Source organism: Hordeum vulgare, chromosome 4H (genome assembly GCF_904849725.1).
Source record: "Hordeum vulgare subsp. vulgare chromosome 4H, MorexV3_pseudomolecules_assembly, whole genome shotgun sequence".
Lineage (NCBI taxonomy): Eukaryota > Viridiplantae > Streptophyta > Magnoliopsida > Poales > Poaceae > Hordeum > Hordeum vulgare.
In genome coordinates, this window is record NC_058521.1 from 333,310,981 (window position 1) to 333,333,278 (window position 22,298).

At 45.3% G+C, this 22,298-nt stretch overlaps 1 protein-coding gene across 2 annotated transcripts; it reads right to left on the reverse strand.

Annotated features, from left to right (window-relative positions):
* Window positions 1-16,093: 16,093 nt before the first annotated feature.
* LOC123448580 (RNA polymerase II C-terminal domain phosphatase-like 3) lies at window positions 16,094-22,095 on the reverse strand. 2 transcript variants are annotated; one of them, XR_006631838.1, is made up of 12 exons: window positions 21,222-22,095; window positions 21,006-21,144; window positions 20,876-20,931; window positions 20,724-20,784; window positions 19,274-20,638; window positions 18,454-19,044; window positions 18,226-18,372; window positions 17,846-18,135; window positions 17,649-17,760; window positions 17,256-17,560; window positions 16,943-17,143; window positions 16,094-16,330 (listed from the first exon to the last, which is right to left on the reverse strand). XR_006631838.1 is itself a non-coding variant. In XM_045125528.1 (11 exons), exons 1-11 carry the CDS (start codon window positions 21,827-21,829, stop codon window positions 17,083-17,085), a joined length of 3,735 nt encoding a protein of 1,244 aa, XP_044981463.1. In that variant the 5' UTR covers window positions 21,830-22,095; the 3' UTR covers window positions 16,094-17,082. The 2 variants fall into 2 exon arrangements, 1 of the variants encoding a protein (XP_044981463.1); XM_045125528.1 differs by having other exon boundaries at window positions 16,094-17,143.
* Between the last annotated feature and the right edge of the window lie 203 nt (window positions 22,096-22,298).

Genomic DNA, 22,298 nt, shown 5'->3' on the forward strand with positions numbered 1-22,298 from the left:
GAGATGTCGCCCCTGACTACTTTCTTCCTTCGCCTCATCAAGGAGGACAACCGCCGGAACCGCCTCTTTGCCCGTCGCCCCCGTACTCTCGCTGGACGCGGCCTGAACGCCGCTGGAAGCGGCCGGAACGCCACTGCACGTGGCCGGGGTCCTACTGGACGCGGTTAGAATGCCGCCGGTGGCTTCGCACGGGGCGGTTACCGCCCCCCCCCCAGGCATGCGGGTGGCCAGCGCGCCACAGAGGACGCCGCCCAGGGCGCTCCCGTCGGCTTTGGCGCCGCCGCACCTCCTCCCGTCGGACTTGATCCATGGCTGCTCGCCGGCCATGCCGCGCCGATGCTGCACGAGGACCCGCCTCTGCCCCCTCCTTCGCCGGCGCACTGGCTGCCCCCGCACACGCCAACGCCCGCTACCGAGGACGCAGGCCCAAGTAGCTGCCCACCCGGTTACTTACTCGTGCCGATGCACGCGGAGGTGACCACGGAGGAGGCGCCCGGCGTCATTCACTTCGGGGCCGGGATCGAATCCAACGGTGTAGCCCCGCCGTGGATGGAATCGGCAGCAGGCTCTAGCAGCCGTGCCGAGCGGATCTTCGGCCGCCTCTTCGAGCGGGCCGTCGCCGCCATCGACCGCCGGCCCGGCCACCGCGTCGGCTCATGGGCTCCGGCAAGCCTTGGCCTCGGAGCTGTCCCCCAGGACCCGGTCGCCGTTTCCTCTTCTTCTGGCGAGGAGGGATCCTTCGTGCTGCGCCGGTGATCACCGGAGAAGCCAGGGAGGCAGCAGCCCTCACTCCTCCTGCCACCAACTGGCTCTTCCATGGCCCTGTGGCGTGGTGGAGAAGGAGAGGCGAGGTGGAGAAAGAGATAATGGAGGTGGTGGTGCGGTTCCAAGCTTCTAGCGCTAGATCTGCCCACTCCCCTTTTTCTTTTTTTCTTTTTATCTGCTATGCATGCGGTGGATGCATGCGGTGGTGGGGTTTGACCCGTTGGGCTGCTGACAAACCGAATCATTTTTTTGATTCGATGGAATATGTTGGGGTTGCTACTCGTGTGGTTGTATTCCTGTAGCGTTTAGTACTAGTTTTTTTTTCTTGTTTAGTACTAGTTAGTACTAATTATTGTACATAGTGTAGTTTTAGACTATGCTTAGTACTGTTTTAGTACTACTATTTACACTTAGTCTAGTTCTAGATTTACTCTAGATTAAGATTTGTGTAATTATAAGTGTGTTTATGTTATGCAATGGATTGATGATATAAATAAAGTACCGGATTTCATCTAGGAAGAATGACATGTTTCATGTGTTTACCACATATTTTTTGAACATGTTTCTTATTGCGATTGAGATCAGCTTCTCTCGCATATCAAACTTGCAAAAATTTTAATATTTCTCCCTTGTCTTATTTGGAATCACAAGGTAATGAGTTGTGATCTACTGCACATGTGCAGACTATCCTCTCTTACTGTGAGGTCTACGCTTTGTCAATCTTGACAAGCGATTACCTTCAACGTGTATTTCTTATATATAAATTGTAGCATACACAAGGTAATGGCCATGAAGTCCATTACTGTGAGATCTAAGTGATCTTCAATGTGTTATGTTCACACAATTGAGGTTGAAATTTTTTCAAGTTTACACTTGAGTATAGAATTTTTGCATTCTTATTACACAACCATGATGGTTTTTAATTTACCGCTCGTAAATTGATTATCTCTGGTTCCCCATGTAGGCCAAGATGACTGCCAAAGAGTTTGAGGAGCTTGCCCTCAATGGCCACAACTATCCTACATGGGCCATGCACATCAAGATTAGTCTTGCGTCCCGTGGGATTGCGCGTGCAATCCAGCCCCCGGAGACTCCTCTCCCGGCTGGAGCCACGCCGCTGACAGAACAGCAGAATTATGCTGCCTTATACATCATAAGGCACCATATTCATCCAGATCTCAAGTCTGAGTATTTATAGGAAGAATCTCCTAGTACTCTGTTTCTGGCCCTCAAAACGAGGTATGAACAGCAGAAGGCAGTGGTCCTGCCTGAAGCACTCCATGATTGGACTCATCTCCGCCTTCAGGATTTCAAGTCCATTGGTCAGTACAATCATGTTGTTCATAAGATATGTTCCAAACTGCGTTTTTGTGAGAAGGAACCTACTCAGGGGGAGATGATAGAGAAAACTTTATCTACTATGCTCCCTTCTGATAGGATCCTCCAACAGCAATATCGTGCTCGCAACTACACTGTCTATTCCGAGCTTATTCACATGTTACTTCAGGCTGAAAAGCATGATGAGCTACTCGCTAAGAATGGCTCTCAGTGCCCAGTTGGGGCACAACCTTTACCTGAAGTCCATCTGAATGTCGCGAATAGACAGAAGTTTAATGGTACCTTTCGAGGTAAACATTCCAATTCTGAGCACAAGCACAAGCGCAATGGGAACAGAAAATTCAGAAACATGGGCAAGGGCAAAGGCACTGCAAAGCCAAAGTTCGATAAAACTAAACTTTGCAACAAGTGTGGATGCTACTCGCATTCTACTGAAAAGTTCTCAATGCCCAAGCATCTGGTCATGATGTACCAGCAATCTCAGGGACGCAAAGCACCTCAAGGGAAAAGGCTTGAAGCTAACTTCAACCTACATCCGCATAGCGCAAATGGAGCTGGCGATTCACAGGATATTCCTCCTGGACCAAGCACTGCCAAGATTCCTTATCCACTTGAGGACCCTGCTGAAACGGAGGCCATGTTACTTGAGTACACCTCAAACGATGTGTTTGGTGACTTTGACTAGTCCCTCGACCTCCTTAGTGATCCATTTAACTATGTCCATTTGTGATGATTGTAATAAGAACATAAGTTTGTTGTTGTCTTTATATTGTATTGTATCAGCACATTTGATATAATAAAGATTGTATTCTATGTATTAACATAAGGTTTTCTTATTGAAAATTCTTTTGTTTTTATATAGTTTTTCTACGGGGACAATCCGATGGAAGAGGAATTATGCCTTGTGGACAGTGGTACCACAAACTCCATACTGAGGGAGATAAAATATTTCCAAACTCTGAAAAAGATGAATGGAGATATTCTAACTATCGTTGGACGCGATACAGTGATTGTTGGTACTGGACGTGCCATATTCACACTCCCAAGTGGTACACAAGTGACGATAGAGGATGCTTTATTGTATCCTGACTCATCACGTACCCTGATCAGTTATCGAGATATCCGTAAGAATGGTTTTCATATTGAAACCCATGAAGACAACAAAGAGGAGCATTGTCACGCCCAAGATGCGACCCTATCCTAAATTTGGCACGAAGGCCTCATCAGGGATAGAAGCGCATCTCGTCGTGTCCTGAGAACGAGGTACGCGACTCCTATCGGGATCGTCGACACGTCGGGCGGCCTTGCTGGGTTAGTTTTACCTTTGACAGAATATCTTGTGCATCGGGATTCCGGTGATGCTTTGGGTAATCTCAGAGTTGAGGTTTTCCACTAGGGAATCCGACGAGATCGCGAGCTTCGTGATTGAGGATTTCCATGCGGCTTGTGGTAATTTGTGATGGACTAGTTGGAGCACCCCTGTAGGGTTAAATCTTTTCGGAAAGCCGTGCCCGTGGTTATGTGGCAACATGGAAACTTTGTATAACACTGGTTCTAGATAACTTGAAGTTAACTTAATTAAAATATGCCAACTGCGTGCGTAACCGTGACTGTCTCTTTCGTGAGTTCCTACTCCGATCGAGGACACGGTGGGGTTATGTTTGACGTAGGTAGGTGTTCAGGATCATTTATTTGATCATCACTAGTTCACGTCCGTTTTGCGTAGAGCTTCCCCCCTCTTATTTCTTGTACTCGTAAGTTAGCCACCAAATAAATGCTTAGCCGCTGCTCCAACCTCACCACTTAACCATACCTCACCCATTAAGCTTTGCTAGTCTTGATACCTTTGGAAATGAGATTGCTGAGTCCCCTGTGGCTCACAGATTACTACAACACCAGTTGCAGGTACAGGTAAAAGTTACTCGATGCGAGCACGTTGATTGTTCATTTGGAGTTGCTTCTTCTTCTTCTTCATCATCGATCTAGGATGGGTTCCAGGTCGGCAGCCTGGGATAGCAAGGATGGATGTCGTTCTTCTTTTGTCGTTTATTTTCGTCCGTAGTCGGACCCTGCTCTTACTCTTGATGAATATGTAATGTACTGATGTGACTCTGATGTAGCTTGTGGCGAGTGTAAGCCAATTCTATATATATCTATTCTTTTCAGTACATGTACTTGTAACGATATCCATTCTTGCGACACGACGAGATGCGCTTCTATCCCTGAAGAGGCCTTCGTGCCAAATTGAGTATAGGGTCGCATCTTGGGCGTGACAAGTTGGTATCAAACCAGTACCGACCTAGGAGCCCCCTTGATTGATCGAACTTGGCCGAGTCGAGTCTAGTAAAAAACTGCTTTGAGTCTAGTTATATATCGGAGAGTAGGATTCTTTTTTCTCCTCTTCTATGCTCTGGTGAGGAATCTTGACGTAATAATTTACTCTACTCCTCTTCCCACTCAAAAAAAATTTTAGGACCACGCGGATATTTTTGGAATCTATATGATGCCGATGTGACGGAGTTCTGTCTTGGTGCCTCCTGTCTGACTTGATTTTCTTCCGGGGAGTTGAGCTCCAGGGGATTCTTGAGCACATCGTTATCGTTCAGATTTCTTAGTATCTCAGAACGAAGGATGTTCGTAATTGCTTCAATACTAGTAGTGGCGAGATAACCCCGATGTCCCCAATAGTGGTGCAGATTGTTCGGGAGTACTGCCATACTTTGTATCGTTGTGATCACGAGGGTCTGTTGTAGATGAAGGTCGGAGATTCTGGTTGTGTGTTGACGGATGTGATACAGGTGACGGGTTAGTATAGGAGTTGTGTGATTATTACTCATTGTATCCGTGTACCAGATTGCATGACCTGATATTTCGGGAATTCATAGGTGGGAATTCAAGTAGTTGCTTATAGGACAATCTTCCAACAAATGCATGATGTTAGGTTGGGGTTCGACATCTAGTGGATTTGTTTGTTCACTGTCGACTTACAGCGGTACACGTTGTGTCTTAAAGAGTCCTTGTAGCTTGCTACGACTCGGGGACGCTTCGTATGTCGGGTGCACTGCCTTCCACTTGATGGCTACTGTAAAATCGAGCCCGTGCGATCCTATCCACGAAAATATCGGACGAAATCTCTCTCATGAGTTTGTTCTGGCTTGTTTCATAAGCCTCATCCCTTGTTTTGCTGAATATTGTAATTCAAGTTGCTTCGATGTCGAGCGGTGACTTCAGATCTTTTTCTAAGCAGTGTTCTCATATTCATATGAGAGTGCAAATTCATTGCTCAATCAGTTGTCTTATTAGTTCTTGTCAACCGGAGTCGTCTTGTCAATTCTTTCCAACCGGTGTGCTTCTCCTCTAGCGAATTCTATCTTCTGTAATTTTGCAAGTTCATCTCATCTGTCCCAAGTCATCTTTGTTTTTCCCCGCCCTCCCACCCTTTTCTTCAGTGATTGGATTTCATCCAAGCGCATTCCTTTCATTGTGCTTCCGCTATCTTTTCTTTCGTGTCCTATCTGGTGATTCATTGTGAAGATTCTCAGGAGTCGAGTTCATCATTTCTTCATTTTGTTCTTTTTCGGTGATTTTAATTCAACTATCCGTGTTCATCATATCCTAATTTCCTTGTAATTCTTTTCATTTTGGAGATTCTTTCAGCCTATCTTGGTTATTCATTCCTCTCTTTTCATCCGGGGTGTTGAAGATATCTCGGAAGTTTCGTGTTTTCAATTCTTTTAATTATTTAGGGGTGCTAACCTCATCTAGTTTTATTATTCCGGTGCAATATCTCTCGTTCTAGCAATTGTTTCAACGGTGATTTCTTTGAGTGGGCCCATAACCCACAGGTTTTTCCCAGGATCTGTTATAGCTCTTGTAATCCTCCGGAGATCTTTAATTCTTCTCAACTATGATGTAAGTATGAATTTCATCAGTCATATCCTTTCTCCAAGGCCTATTTGAATTAATTATCATATTTGGCTCAACCTTTCATTCTTCTTTATTCCGGAGTGTCTCAGCTATTCTTGGTGTTGTTCCTCGTCATCATTCTCAGCTTGCAGATCCGAAGGAGTGTTTCTCTCAATCTTGGTTCATTCTCGTGGATATTCGTCATTTCAGCTTTGTGCCATCATCTTAATTGTTGTCAATCATGAGTAATCCCTTTCGTGCTATCCGGTGCATTTCTAAGTTGTTTTTATTTCTCGATCCTCCGAAGGCCATCATTTTAGAAGATTCTTCGTTCTCAGCTTTCAGCTTTCATCCTCAATTCTTCTCCATTGTTGTCTCTTCGTTCGTCTCTCGATTATCCGGTGCCTTGTTCTAGTTTCTCTCAGGTGGCTCATGATCTCTTCATTCTCATGTATCTCCATTAATTCTTAGTATTTCCATTAATTGGAATTCTTACCGGTGCTTCCTTCAATTATGCCTCAAGTGGTGCTTATCTCTTTGTGCCTCTTCAAGATTCATTTCTAGTAGAATAAGTGTTATGCTAAATCTGTTGCTTGTCATCAATTTAATTTTATGAAGGATGAGCATAACATAATTCTTATTCTTGTTCTTCCTTCTTCCAAGAGATTTAAATTCTTCTTCCGGGGTGGTTGTTGATATCAATTCCTTTTTCTCAAGTGTTTTTATCTTTCTTTTCTGGAGTTCCAGTTCTTTTAAGTATCTCTTTGTGAGGCTTCATCTAAATCTTGGCAAGGTCATAATCTTATTCTTTTCTACCTTCATATCGTGGCATCATTCATTTGTATATGGAGGTCGTTCATGGTGGTTCATCAAGGTTTCAATCCATTCTCAAGTGTTCTTCAAGATTCTTATTAGAGAACCTCAAGTTTTCTCATCTTGCATTTCCGAGTGCATTTGTTCTTCCTTTATCTTTTGAGGTGGTATTACAGCATTCTTGGTAGTGTAGGAGCCTCGAAGAGATTTCCTTTCAAGAATGAGATAATTAAACCCACCAATTCTATGGTCATGAGATATTTCAACTCATGGCTTCTTCATTGAGCTATCTTGGTTTGGATGTCACCTAAAGCTTTTCCTATGGTTTGTTGCAATCATGGTGCTTGTCATTAACCCAAGTTCTCAATGTATCCTCTTGGTGTAAGATTTGTTCATATCTTGTTTCTCCCAATCAATCCTTGTTTCTTTTAGTGGTTGGTTGTCACCTCATATTTGTTGAGATGATTTTCGTAAGCCCACTACTATCTTGTTCTTTTCGTTGTTGTTTTTCCAACAACTCCGTTCAATTCTTCTTGCAAGGATGCTTGCCAAGTTCTTTGGAGTTAGTAGTTGTCATTCTTTTCTTCATTCTCTTCTTCCGTATGAGCTAGTTCATATTCTCTTGTTCCGGAGGCATTGTGATATTGCTCTTTTGGGTCAATCTTGTTGTTCTACCAAGATCATGGTGTTCCCTTTCTCTATTTAGTTGTTTGTTATGAATATTGTCTATTTCTTCCATATTATCGATTTTTTTGTCCATTTTTCCTACCGAAGTGCTGCCGAAATTTTCCGTGAGTTCTTGCTCCTCTCCCGTATCATTCCTCATCTCTTTGCAACTTTCAAGGATCGTTGGTTTCACTCGTTTGTCAAAGAAGCGACTAAGATTTTACCTCTTGTTCTTTCTCATCCTCTCCCCCTTTCATTCTTGGATCTCGGGGTGAGATCCTCTTGTAGTGTAGAAGAGTTGTGACAGCCCGAGACCGACGTTCCAGAAGATTCCCTTTTCCTTTCCGTTTTCGTCGTGTGTCTATTTTATTTTGTCGCATCATGTGCATCATCAGCATTGCATCAGCATCTCCGTTGCCGCCCGTTTTCAAAACTTGCATCGTTAGTTGCCGGTTAACGTCGTTGTTCGTTCCGAGCCCGACCGCACACGCACGCGCCCGCGGCACCGTCGTAACCCTGTTTTTAAAGTGTGCGTAAAACTTTCTCTGATCGAGGTGAAACTTGACACGCGGTCGTGATTAGATATAGCTAGGCCGCCTGTCGAATTTCGTCGCGATCAGAGTCCGTCTGGTACCCGAACGGTCGACCGTAGCGGCACCGTATTCGGTCTACCGTCGGACGTCTGTTGGTGTTTTTAAAATTCGTTGTCGCGCCGCCCGTTCTCCCTATCATCTCCGGATAACCGCTCTACACAGCCCACTACTTCCACCTAGCCACTTCCTCCGTTCGTGGTCATCGGATCGCGATCGGACAGACGAGGTCCGCCCCACCAGAGGCCAACCCTATATAAGCTCCACCCCCCTAGAGAGACCTCTCTCACTCTCTAGGTTTTCCCCCATGTTAAGTTGCAGCCACCCCCCTAGCAAAACTCCAACTTCAAGCCCCACCTCTCCAATCCCGAAATCCACTCCTCCCCTTCATTTTCAGCCCTCAGATCCACAAATTAGAGGCCTAATTTTTCGTCTCCTGGCCCTGTCGGACATTGTCCATGGCCGCCGGACATTGTCCGGGCGACCACAGGAGATCCATGCCTTGGCCAGCTCATCCCGAGCTCCACCCATGGCAGCAAGCCATCCCGAGCCAGCCCCCGTCTCCCGCGCCTCGTCCCAACCTGCGCCGGAGCCCCGTGAGGACCTCGCCCGCCGCCGCCATCGCCCTGCGTTGCCTCCCGCCGCCGTGTGTGACCTGCAACCACCGCCCTCTGCCAGATCCACGCCGGCCGCCGTCCTCCGCCCGGAGCTCGCCGCCACCGTCGGGAATGGGGCTCCCGTGCCCAGATCCCTCCATATCCGGCCGACCCCCACCGATTCCCCTTCCCCTCGCTGGGATTTCGTCGGTGTCGCCCCGCATCCCAGCCGCCGCCATGGCCAGTGCTTCCCGCTTCGGCTCACGACGGGAGGGAGACGAGGCTCCTCCCGCGGGCCTCCAGTTGCTAGCGCCAGGTGGGCCATGCGAGGACGCCCTCGGCCCAGCTCGCCGCTCCAGCCGGCCTCCCCCAGCAGCGAGCAGCGTCAGGCCTAGCTGGTCCAAGCCAGGCCAAGGCCTTCCCCTCTGCTGCAGCCTCCGGTTGGCCCATGGCCCCAGGTGAGCCCTTCTATCCAGCGCCTCTGTGCGCCTTTTGCTATGCTGCGCCACCCCTGTTGGCCCAATTAGGTAGATCCGGCCCGTAAGATAATATAGTTGATTTTCGGAATTATTATAAATTCCAGAAAAATAAGCGAATATACTTTTGTCCGTAACTTGTTAACCGTTAGTCGGAACGAGGTGTATTTTATATGGTTTTGGCGTAGAATTTCGCATAGAATCTGTTTTCACAACTTGCATATTTAATTGACGTAGTTTTACGCGCCAACCGCCTAGTTTAACGTGCTGTCTAGATAGGATAGTGCCCGTATTTATTTTCCGCGCGAGTTTGAATTGTTCGTATGCCGTATTAGAAATTCCCATGTTTTAGGAATCATTTTTGCATGTATTTTAGAGCGGTCAATTGTATTTTTACATGTAGGGATTTGCCGGTAGTTTATTTTCCCGTATCTAGGTGTTTATCTCGCATTAATGTGCGGCATTATTTTGTGTTGCAAACCCCACATATTTTATATGTTTCCGGGGTAGAAAAATCCCATGGATTTTTCTGAGCAATTAGTTTTAGCTTTCGAGTAAGTTAGTTCACGAGATATTTTGCTATGTTGCCCTTTTGATTAATTCGTAGGATTTATTCCGTGCCTCGTTTGAATTAGTTGACAACTAGTGAGTTGATCTTGGATGTTTTGTTTAGCCCCTGGTATTTTTAGTTGCAATAGAAATGCATTTTTAGGTGTGTTTTGATTGCCCTCAAGTTGCTAGAAATAGTGCTGATTTTGAGGAGCTGAAATATTTCTAAGTCTGCAATCTGTTATATTTTGTTGTTGTCTTGTCTTGCTTGCAACTTGTGATCTGTAGCTCTTTTGAGGTTGGTCCAATGAAGTTAGTTGTACTCCTTGTGTTTCTCTAGCATGCTGTAAATTTTCATGCCATTTGGAGTCCTGTAGCTATAGGTTTTGCTGCTGTCAATATTGCTTCAGATCGAAAACTGCACTTTCATGAGGTGTAATTTTCACTAAGTCTGAAATAGTGTGTGAGATGCCATTTTGTGTCTTCTTTCCCTAGTGATCCATGATGCCATGCTAGTTGTTGTTAGTTGTTTGTAGTAGTGCTTCTTTCCCTCTTCCGTGCCATGCCTTGCTTGAGCTTATCGAAGTTGTGTAGCCGAAGTTGTGGGGTGTAGGAAATGCTATGTGGCTGGTTTTGGCAGTTTGTAGTCATTTCTTGTTTTGCTCGTAGTGATTGAACCGTAGCTCCGATTTGATCGTGTCCTACATGAAACTTGCTTAGAATCTCGTGTAGGTTCATGTTCTCTTGCTGTTTCCATGTTTTGAAGTGCTTGTGTCCGTCGTTGCACACATATTGCATTCATGCCATCATATCTTGCGATGCTTGTAACTTTTGATCCGTAGCTCCGTTGGAGATGTTCTTTATGTCTAGATTGCTTGCCTTGACGCGTAGAATCACGTGAACCTATTTGTTTTGCTTTTTAACAACTAATTAAATGCATTAGTTCAGATCTGGACAGAATTGTTAATTAACGTGTGAGGTCGTTTCAGAGATGCTATATGTCATTTCCGACCCCATTTAAAATGCCTAGAGAGGTAGTTTAATTGCGCTTCACCTCTTGCCATGTTTAACCACATTTAATATTGTCGTGTATCTAATCGGGATATAACTAAATAATAAACGTGGAGTTTCGTCAATATGCAACCCGTTGCATATTGAACTTCACTTAATGTGTAGTGTTTGATTGTGTGAAGTGTCATGTCGTGTCTTGCATGTATTCAGCTGCTCATGCATCATATGTGTTCTGCATCGTGTGTTGATTTGTGTTTCCGGTTTGCTTCGTCTCGATAGAGTTCCGCAAGCGTGTCGGATGTGAGGACCCGTTCGACTATGTCGGTTCGTCTGCTTCACGGAGGCATTCTTCTTCTAAGCGGGATCTCAGGCAAGATGATCATTTCCCCAGATACCATTACTATCATTGACATGCTAGTTTTTATCGCTTATATCGATTATGTCTCGTTGCCTACCACATGTTAAATATCAGCCTCTCAACAATGCCATGTTAACCTTCAACCTAGTCAACCTAGCAAACCACTGATTGGCTATGTTACTGCTTGCTTAACCCTGTTGATAGCGTTGCTAGTTGCACGTGCAGATGCTTCCATGTGAAACATGGGTTCCTTGTTATATCACCATATTAAATGCTATTTAATTTAATGCACATATATACTTGGTAAAAGGTGGAAGGCTCGGCCTTTCTAGCCTGGTGTTTTGTTCCACCTTTGCCCCCTTAGTTACCGGCTACCGGTGTTATGTTCCATAATTGAGCGCTCCTAACACGATCGGGGTTGTTATGGGGACCCCCTTGATAATTCGTTTTAGATTAAGACTGGTCTGGCAAGGCCCAACTTTGGTACTACATTTGCCTAATAACCTAATAATAATGCATAGGGACCCGCCGGCACCCGCGGACTATTTTTAATCAACCCCCCGGCCAGTGCTCCTCATGAGTGTTGGTCCAAATTGGCAGACTACGGGGCCACCGCGGGGCAACCCGAGGTTTGGTTCTCCTAGTGTGACCCATCCGTCGTGTCCTGAGAACGAGGTACGTGACTCCTATCGGGATCGTCGACACGTCGGGCGGCCTTGCTGGGTTAGTTTTACCTTTGATGGAATATCTTGTGCATCGGGATTCCGGTGATGCTTTGGGTAATCTCAAAGTTGAGGTTTTCCACTAGGGAATCCGACGAGATCGCGAGCTTCGTGATTGAGGATTTCTATGCGGCTTGTGGTAATTTGTGATGGACTAGTTGGAGCACCCCTGCAGGGTTAATCTTTTCGGAAAGACGTGCCCGCGGTTATGTTGTAACGTGGAATCTTTGTTTAACACTGGTTCTAGATAACTTGAAGTTAACTTAATTAAAATATGCCAACTGCATCCGTAACTGTGACTGTCTCTTTCGTGAGTTCCTTCTCCGATCGAGGACACGGTGGGGTTATGTCTGACGTAGGTAGGTGTTCAGGATCATTTATTTGATCATCATTAGTTCACGTCCGTTTTGCGTAGAGCTTACCCCCTCTTATTTCTTGTACTCGTAAGTTAGCCACCAAATAAATGCTTAGCCGCTGCTGCAACCTCACCACTTAACCATACCTCACCCATTAAGCTTTGCTAGTCTTGATACCTTTGGAAATGAGATTGCTGAGTCCCCTGTGGCTCACAGATTACTACAACACCAGTTGCAGGTACAGGTAAAGGTTACTCGATGCGAGCGCGTTGATTGTTCATTTGGAGTTGCTTCTTCTTCTTCTTCTTCATCGATCTAGGATGGGTTCCAGGTCGGCAGCCTAGGATAGCAAGGATGGACGTCGTTCTTCTTTTGTCGTTTATTTTCGTCCGTAGTCGGACCCTGCTCTTACTCTTGATGAATATGTAATGTACTGATGTGACTCTGATGTAGCTTGTGGCGAGTGTAAGCCAATTCTATATATATCTCTTCTTTTCAGTACATGTACTTGTAACGATATCCATTCTTGCGACACGACGAGATGCGCTTCTATCCCTGATGAGGCCTTCGTGCCAAATTAAGGATAGGGTCGCATCTTGGGCGTGACAAGTATTTACTCTTTACTAAACATCACGGATATGGCAAAAAGGTACATGAGAAAATTCCTTCTCTATCGTCTGGTTTGTACTATACGTACATCAAACCCGTGGAACATGTTGCATACAAAGTAATTTTTTAGAATGTTGACGCATTCCAAACTTGGCATGATTGCCTGGGCCATACGGAATCGGGATGATGAGAAAAATTACTAGCAATTCCATTGGTCATAATTTGCTTGAGTCAAAATTTCATCAATCTTCTGATTTTGTGTGCACATCTTGTGCCACGGAAAAGCTAATTTTGAGGCCCTCGCATATCAAAATACAAGCTGAACCACTTCAGTTCCTTGACGTTTGTGGTCCTATTCAGCCATTATCTGGACCATTCCGGTATTTCATGGTTCTGATTGACGCATCTACACGATGGTCACATGTGTGTCTTCTGTCCACACGAAACCATGCATTTGCCAAAATAATGAGGCAAGTCATTAAGTTGCAAGCCCATTATCCTGAAAGTCGAATTAAGACAATTCGAATGGACAACGCTGCAGAATTCTCCTCACGTGCTTTCAATGATTATTGCATGGCTTTGGGGATTGAAGTTCAGCACTCTGTTCCATATGTCCATACACAAAATGGTTTGGCTGAAGCATTAATTAAGAGGATTAAACTCATTGCAAGACCTTTGTTGACGAATTGCAACTTGCCAACCTCTTGTTGAGGTCATGCAGTTTTACACGCTGCTGACTTGATACAATTGAGGCCAACTGCATATCACAGTTCTTCCCCTCTGGAATTGGTACGTGGAAATCCTCCTAGCATTTCCCATCTGCGTAAGTTCGGATGTGCTGCATACATCCCGATCTCACCACCACAGCGGACATCTATGGTCCCACACAGAAAGTTGGGGATCTATGTGGGGTACAAATCACCGTCGATTATCAAGTACCTGGAACCTGTAACTGGGGATCTGTTCACAGCCCGTCACGCTGATTGCATATTTAATGAGGAACATTTCCCGGCATTAGGGGGAGATTTCAAGTACCAAAAAGAATGCCCGGAAATCGATTGGAATGCTCATGCCATTTCATCCTCTGATCCACGTACCCATGAGACCGAACTTCAAGTTCGGAAGATCACTAATTTGCAACATCTTGCAAATAATCTGTCAGATTCATTTACTGATCTAAAAGGTGTTACAAAATCCTTAAATCCGGCCAGAAACGCGCCAGAAAGAGTGGAGGTACCAATAAAAACCACTCAACTCCCTGTTCCTAAAAAGAGGGGGAGTAGTATGGCCTCTGACCTGGAGCTAGCTTCTAGCAAGCAGCAAAGGAAATCGAGGAGAAAATCCTCAGAGTCAGTAAATGCAGGTCCACTCAACGTTGACAGACACCTGATGGGTAGTTCACACTCAGTGGAAGGACAACGTCCACAACCCAGCTCAAGTGTGCACAAACTGGCTGGAACATCGGAACACCCAGACTCAACCGTATTGGGAAATCACGAAGAGTCTCTAGGGGTGCAGGAAATTTCTATCAACTATGTTGATTCTGGAGAATCATTTGACCGCAAGAATACGACTGTCGACATATATTTTGCTGAAAAGATTGCAGATACCCTTATCACTGATCATGATCCAAGGTCTATCGTCGAGTGCCAAAGGCGCTCCGACTGGCCTAAATGGAAGGATGCAATCCAAGCAGAAATTGCCTCGCTTAACAAAAGGAAGGTATTCACTGAAGCAATACCTACACCTCCCAATGTTTTCCCCGTGGGATTCAAATGGGTTTTCCTCCGGAAACGGAATGAGAACAATGAGGTGGTGAGATATAAAGCAAGGCTCATAGCACAAGGTTTTACGCAGAAACCCAGCATTGATTTCAATGAAACATACTCTCCAGTAATGAGTGGAACCACTTTCCGATATCTTATATCTATGGCAGTACAAAATCGTCTATCCATGCAGTTGATGGACGTCGTGACCGCATATCTTTACGGGTCACTAGATTCGGACATACATACGAAGGTTCCTGACGGAATCTCCGTCCCGAATAACAGTGAAAAACGCAACATGTATTGTGTAAAGCTGAATAAGTCATTGTATGGCTTAAAACAGTCGGGACGGATGTGGTACAACCGACTAAGTGAGTTCCTTCTTCAGAAAGGTTACTCCAATAGTGATGATTGCCCATGTGTCTTCATCAAGAAGTCCTCTACAGGATTTTGCATCATTTCTGTGTATGTTGATGATCTCAACATCATTGGCAGTGCACCAGACATTGATGAAGCACGCAATCACCTAAAGATGGAATTTGAGATGAAGGATTTGGGTAAAACCAAATTTTGCTTAGGTATTCAACTTGAGCACCTTCCCTCAGGAATCATGGTACACCAAGCTGCCTATATCCAGAAAATATTGGAGAAATTCAATATGGACAAATCCTATCCATCTAAAACTCCTATGGTGGTTCGATCTCTAGACGTAGAGAAAGACCCGTTCAAACCGAGGGATGATGGAGAAGAGGTGTTGGGACCTGAAGTTCCATATCTGAGTGCAGTTGGAGCGCTTATGTATCTTGCAAATTGCACAAGACCTGATATTGCATTTGCAGTGAATCTACTTGCTAGACACAGCGCAGCTCCCACCAAACGACATTGGTCTGGAGTAAAGAATATCTTTCGATATCTCCAAGGCACAAAGGATCTTGGCCTATTTTTTCAGTTCCAGCAAAATCTAGGCTCTGATATGATTGGGTATGCAGATGCCAGTTATTTGTCTGATCCCCATAATGCCAGATCTCAGACCGGTTTTGTGTTCCTACATGGTGGTACATCTATATCATGGAAGTCTTCCAAACAGACTAGTGGCTACATCTACCAATCATTCTGAAATAATTTCATTATTTGAAGGGTCATGTGAATGTGTATGGCTTCGCAGAATGATAAACCACATACAACAGTCATGTGGAATTGGTTCTATTGAATCACCCACTATTATCTATGAGGATAATGCGGCATGTGTTGCACAGATGCAGACATGATATATCAAGAGCAATATCACTAAGCATATTTCTCCTAAATGGTTTTTCCCCCACAATCTTCAGAAAAGCGGGGAAATAAGCATTCTGCAAGTCAAATCATGTGACAACCTTGCTGATTTGTTTAGTAAGTCTACCAAACTCAACATGTCAAAAATATGTTCACGGAATTGGTATGCAACGACTTAGAGACTTGCAGGTAACAGGAGGAGTCTCTTCTTGAGATATCCTTGTTCAATAACATCACATTATGCTATCTCTTTGTGAGTTTACATTTCAGGTTTTCATTAAAGTCTCTATGAAGAACTTTTAAAGAAGAGTTTTTGATGATAAAGCTTCCCGAACAATCATGAAGATGATTCCACATGGTCAAGCATAGATTAGGGGGAGTGTTAAAACTAATTACATAAATTAGGGAAAAATCTCCTCTTGATGTAACCGCTCGAGCGGTTTCCTCCCGCACAGGCGTCTCTCTCTCCCGACTTCCTGGAACCGACACATCTCCTCTCTGTCGTCGCATCTCTCCAGGAGTTATATATACTCCCTGTAACCATTTACAATGTGAGATCAACCTCTTTGATTTGTTTCAAATATAATCTTGAAACAGCTTCGTTAACCAACTGATCGCCTCTTTTGCATTCTTCTCTGCTATAACGCGTAAACACAAAATGTTGCCAACTGAACCACGTAAATGCAATGCTACAGACACGTCATAATATCAAACCCTGCATTTTTTCCTTTGGCACACCAAGAATCCAGCAACGGACACCTGGAGCCACACCACACGGCAACAGCCACAAAAGGGTAGACTTAATGCCTCGTTCATCCGCAATAGTTGCTGCCCTGACTAATTATGACCGATAGCTGTCATTAACCCATTTCTGCTGCAGGCAGTCTATGCACGGGGCCAGGCACCAGAAACATACTCCCTCCGTCCCAAAATTCTTAGTCAGATTTGTCTAGATATGAATATATCTAGTCAAGAATTTTGGGACGAAGGGAGTACATTTTTACAAGTTTACAAGGGAGGGAGGGTGATGAAGTCTTAGATAATCGAACTTTCACTTTAGCATTCTTTTTTCATGATCCATCTGAACCCAGATTGTTTCGGCCGACCTCTACCAATTCAGGCTTTGCATAAATCATTTTTCATTACCTGTTTTGGCATGTGGTTTTCTTATGGGCCCATGGTTTTCTTTGTCTGGTCCAGTTTTTACTTGTGTTGTTAGGTTTTCATGAACCAGACCATGTCCCAAGAGGATTCCTCTTGGATGAAGAATTTGAACCCAGGAATGGTTATTTTACTGCAAAATCATGTTCATTGGCACGCCGGTATAGAAGAGCTGAAGCTTCTACCCTGTTGATAGCAAACATGGTAAGAGACTGGGTTAAATGATGGGTTATTTCGGGAGCTCGTATTATTAAATAGGAAAATAGGTTGACGTAAACTTCAATAATAAATTCCTCACCATCCTGGATGAACGACGAATCTGCCTGTTTGTAGTGCCCAATTCACCTTGTCGGTCCCTAGCGAGTTAGCGACAACATGAGTGACCCGATCGTCAATCTGGTTCGTGCACACTGCACCGAACTGCTCTGCAGTCTGCCAGAGAGGATGCAACTGGGGGTTAGCCTCTCCAACAGGGAAAATCCGGCTAAAAACAATACGGCAGCCGGCAAGGATCCTCCGCTGCTCAGATGCTAGTATGCTGCGCACATCAGCATCATTGAGGTTGGGATGGGAAAAGAAGTTTTGATGAATGCGCCCAATAACCTATTTCAAGAATGTGATAAGTCTGTCAGTATAATCAACTTGTATCTCAATTCACAAGAGCTTAGTTGAGGAAAGGATCCATCATTACCGCCAACGAAGAAGCAAGAGTGCCATCCTCTGGCCTTTCATCACGGTCAATTTCAAGAAGTGATGGTCCAGGAAGGCCAAATTGCCGTCTGCTGCAGGGGAAATAGGTGTATCTGCAGATAATTGTTTGAAAACGGCTTAGTAAGATGCACTTGCTATTAATTCACATCAGAGTAAATATTTGACAGAGATACATGCCTCTCTACAACAATCATATTGTTTTTGTTGTGGGGCCAGACTCTAACAGAGTCGTCGATGATTACTACTGCAGATTCCATCCCCAATACCCCATCAAGATCTTTACTTTTTGGAACACGGTCATCACTGTCAAATGTATCACCATCACCACCTCTTGAGATGCCATCACCACCTCTTGAGATGACTCTCCCCGCAAACAGGGTTCCACTAGGATCAAGAACCTTAGCCATCTCAGTAGCATACAGCTTGTTCCCCATCGTGTACAGATGCAGCTCGTAAAGCTTGCTCGCCTACAGCATAAAGCACCAAATATATCAACATTCAACACGAAGTAGAGAATGCATCCATGAGCAATGATGAGAAACCTAAATACAACAAACCTTCTCAAGAAAATTCCATATTCCTGGTCTTAGTTTAGTCCACATTTGCATATGATGGAATCGGAATAGATGTCGCTCTGACCTTTCCCGGTCTTGTTCCTCTTTCTTCCACAAAATCTCTTCATGAATAGGATCCACTTCTATAAACTGAATTAGAAGTGCATACAACGTTAGTGCACTTGTTGAATAGTGAAACAACTTTAAGTCATGGGCTACAAAGTCTAATACCTTCGCAGAATTGAGGAGAGTGTGATCCAAATCTAGCACTAAACAAAGTTTCCTCGATGAAAACATCGTGTGCTGTTCCATGATCCGTCTTGCCCTTTCCTTCTGTATGAGAGCCTTCTGCTGGTCATCATAACCGTTGAGGAGATCATCAAGATCACCCCACTGGTTAGCTGGTGGCCTGGTACCAAGTGTTGTAGCAGGGGCAGCATCATTGGAATCATTCTGTCCAGTAGCTACTCTTGGATCTGCCCTATTTATGCTGACTAAAGTTTCTTGAGGAGCAATGAGTGATGAAGCGGCTAACTGTGAATTAGAGACAGAATCCACCTTACTCGCGCTCATGGTGGACTGTCGAGCAATGCTGGATGACGAGACTGGTTGAGATGGCAACACAATAGTCTGAAGTTGCTCCGCCACTTGTTCGCGGTTAATCAAATTGTCTTTGCTGTCCTGGTTGGCCGGCAGGGCAATTCCATTGCTTTTGGCTTGATCAGAGTTCGGTGTATCGTTCTTATGTGATGTATTATTGTGGAGAACACGGCGGGGATCACGGGACTTCATACGTATTACTCCAGGGTCATTTTGTGAATTCTGCAGCAACACATATGGTCAGTACTTGTAAAGCCAGGAATTGGCACTGAAAGAAAAAAATTGTTCATGCAAATATTGACACCGCATAACCTGCAAGTTACTACAACCTCAGAATGAGCATTGTGATTCAAAAAAAGTCTCTACTTAATATGCCTAAAAATATGTCACCAAACAATGAGATCAAAGTCAGTATAAAATAATATGATAGTGACATTCATCAGGGCTTTACCACAGAGGCTGTCGATGTTGCTTGTGGCCTATAAGAAGGAATGTGTGCAACTTCTGCGGTCTTCAGAGCATTGCCAGGTGATATAACCATCCCAGCAGTGACATTATTGATCATGCCACTAGAGATGATACCTGAAGCAGGCTGAGGCTCTGATGGTGACCTCTTCTGATGTTCCATTTGAATCCAATGCATGAGCACAGTCGGGTTCACAGCAATGTCCTTTAACACTGCAGGCAATGAAACAATAGGAGCTGCACTGGTCTGTGGAAATGAATTAGGTTGGGACGCATGGAGAGCTCCAGTACTGTCCGGGATACTACTGACATTGCTAATAAGTTGATTCCCGGCTGTCTTAGTTTCAAGCCATGTATGCTGATTTGATTGAACCCTGTCACCTGAATAGGAGCTAATGTTACTTCCATCTCTACCTGGTGGCACCTGCATGTCTCTGGGATTCCCAGCACACTCCCTAGCTCTTTTTAACACGGATTCATCGATGAGAGGTTGGCCAGTTGCCTTGTGCTTCCGGCTATTATCTGATACAACACCCCACAAGGTCCCATCTCTGGAAGCATTTGGCTCTGCCAAATTTACATGTCTATTTGCATCTGCAGTACCACCAGAATCACGGTTTAAAAACCTAAGCCTTGGATCTCTACTTTTAGCTGAAGGCTTAAGAGCATGGCTGGGTCCTGAAACAGACTGTTCAATTTGTTTAGCATAGCCTGGAGGACCACCTGCAAAACTGTCATTACTGCTGATAACTACACTAGGTCGGGAAGCAGGTAGCAGATTCCCACTTGGCGGAGCAGACTTATTAGAATCTGAAAAGCTTGGAACTTCAACAAATATACCACCATCTTTGTCTTCAGATTTATCCCCATCATCAGATGGGGTTGGACTTGGAAGATCATAACTTGCAAAGGTAGATGTCTGGCCATACTTCTGTCGGTATGAGGAAACATCCTTTAGCGCGTCATTCACAGATGGATACAGAACTTTTTTCGACAGCTCAACTCTTTCCACCGAAAAATATCTGTCAGGTGCCATTGGAAATACTCCAAATCCAATGGGCTTTGGCACAGGAAAAGGTGGTGCACTATCTCGGGTGGGTGAGGGTAAGCTGCTCTCATCATAATCTGCATGAAGATCCAACAAGGGGCTAACCATTCTATTATTTGCCGGTATCTCCCAGCTAGGGAAACTAGAGCCCCTAAGTGGATTTGCAGCTCCTGACTCGAATGGCAATCTATCTGATGGAACCTGTGCAGATGGAACAACAACATTCACTGTTTTGGTGCTACAATTGGAACCAGCATTATCTTCTCCATCTACAAAAACTAACTGTCTCACACGACTATCAAGCTGTCCAGAGAAAAGAAACAGAAAGTTAGCATTCGAGCACAACCTACTCGCTCATGAGGCACCATGAGCTACAAACAATGCAAACCTCATCTCGCTGGTTAAGTGTCAGCATGTCTGAATATCTGTTCTTTATGTGAAACAGCAACCTAGCAATTGAAAGGGGACCAAATAGTTATAAGATAACAAGCCGGTTTTATTCGATACTAAAATGATTAGCAAAAGATAACTTATATTTACTTCAACAGCATGTTCTTGTTCTGCTCCCTCTTCGGCATTGCATATGAATTAGCTACCTACAACAATGAAAACGATGTGAGCATTATGGTTTGCCAGTTTGGAAAGGAAACAATCAAGCAGTCAGCCTTACAGTGGTGATGGTGTCGATTCCAACAAAAGCCTGTTGCACAAGAGCATCAAGCATAGGCATCGGGCTACCGCTCTCTGGGAACAGCGGCTTAAGGCTCTCAAAGCAAGACCGCAGACGGGCACAAGAACCCTCAAATGACCTACAACACAACATTAGTAACTTATCTCTCAGAAACTGAGTCAAACATTATCTTAGCCATGAAACATGAGTACATACTTCTCAGCTTCCTCAATGGAAAGCCTCTCAAGCTCCTCCAGTATACTCCCCACGCGCTGGTCAAAATCCAGCTCATCAGCCGCCTCGACAGCCAAAGGGGTCTTCCCCATGACGACTGACTCTGATTTGTCCTGCGCATCAGAGTTCAAGTCGATGGTCTCAGGCTGCTTAATTGGAGGGGAAGTGGACTGTACGGCCTCCCCCTCCTCAATCTCGCCCTCTTCCTTCTCCTCGTCCGAGGCGTCGACGAGGTGCTCTACCTCGTCCTCTTCTGCAGCAGGCCGCGGAACGAGAGGCTTGTTCTGCACAGCCTGCGCCCAAGCAAAGCTGTGGAACGCCGGCGCATAACTCCGGGACATGGTGTACCCCATCCAAACCCTAGATCTCTGCGATGCAGCGTTCCCAGCGGCAGTGCCACTGGACGACTCCTTAAAGTCGGCGGCACTAATCTCTTCCAGCGACTCGGAAGAGTCCCCATCGGACGTCTCACCGCCGCCGGCGGCGGTGAAGACGTCTCCCCCAGGCGCGATCACCGACGACCGCGGGCGCTCCCTCGTCATCAGCACGACCAGCCACTCCTCGTCCTTGGGCGTGAGCGTCACGCGCATGTGCCGTCCCCGGCGAGCACCTCTGGCGATGGGCGCGCCTCCAGGTCTCGTTCTTACGCGGTCAAATCTGGCTACCCGGAGCCCAATCTGCAGCTCACTGTGGCGCCGACCGATCCAGCAGCCACCGAATCACACCAATGGATCAGAGCCCCGTTAGAATGGGGAGACAGCCCACCGGATTGCGCTGGATCGGAGACGCGCGGGGGTAGACGAAAAGACAGCGCCGCGCCGGATTTCGGGGAGACGGGGAGGGGCTCGTGAGGCTTGGGCAGAAACTTATACAGAACCCAAGTTTTAATCCGACCGTTTGTGTTTGATTTCCACGGTCCAGATGTGGACGCGTAGTGTCAGGGTTGTGGCTGCGTGAGGGTGGGGGACTCTTTTTACGTAAGAGCATCTCGAGAAGCATACCCATATTTTATATAATCAAAATCATTATATGATAGAAAAGAGAGAAGGTTTGGATATC

Coding starts and splice junctions, on each gene's coding strand:
- LOC123448580 (XM_045125528.1), bottom strand. CDS start 21,829: ATGCGCGTGACGCTCACGCCCAAGGACGAGGAGTGGCTGGTCGTGCTG. Junction 20,932..21,005: donor GAATCGACACCATCACCACT/GTAAGGCTGACT, acceptor TCATTGTTGTAG/GTAGCTAATTCATATGCAAT. Junction 20,785..20,875: donor AACAAGAACATGCTGTTGAA/GTAAATATAAGT, acceptor TTCAATTGCTAG/GTTGCTGTTTCACATAAAGA.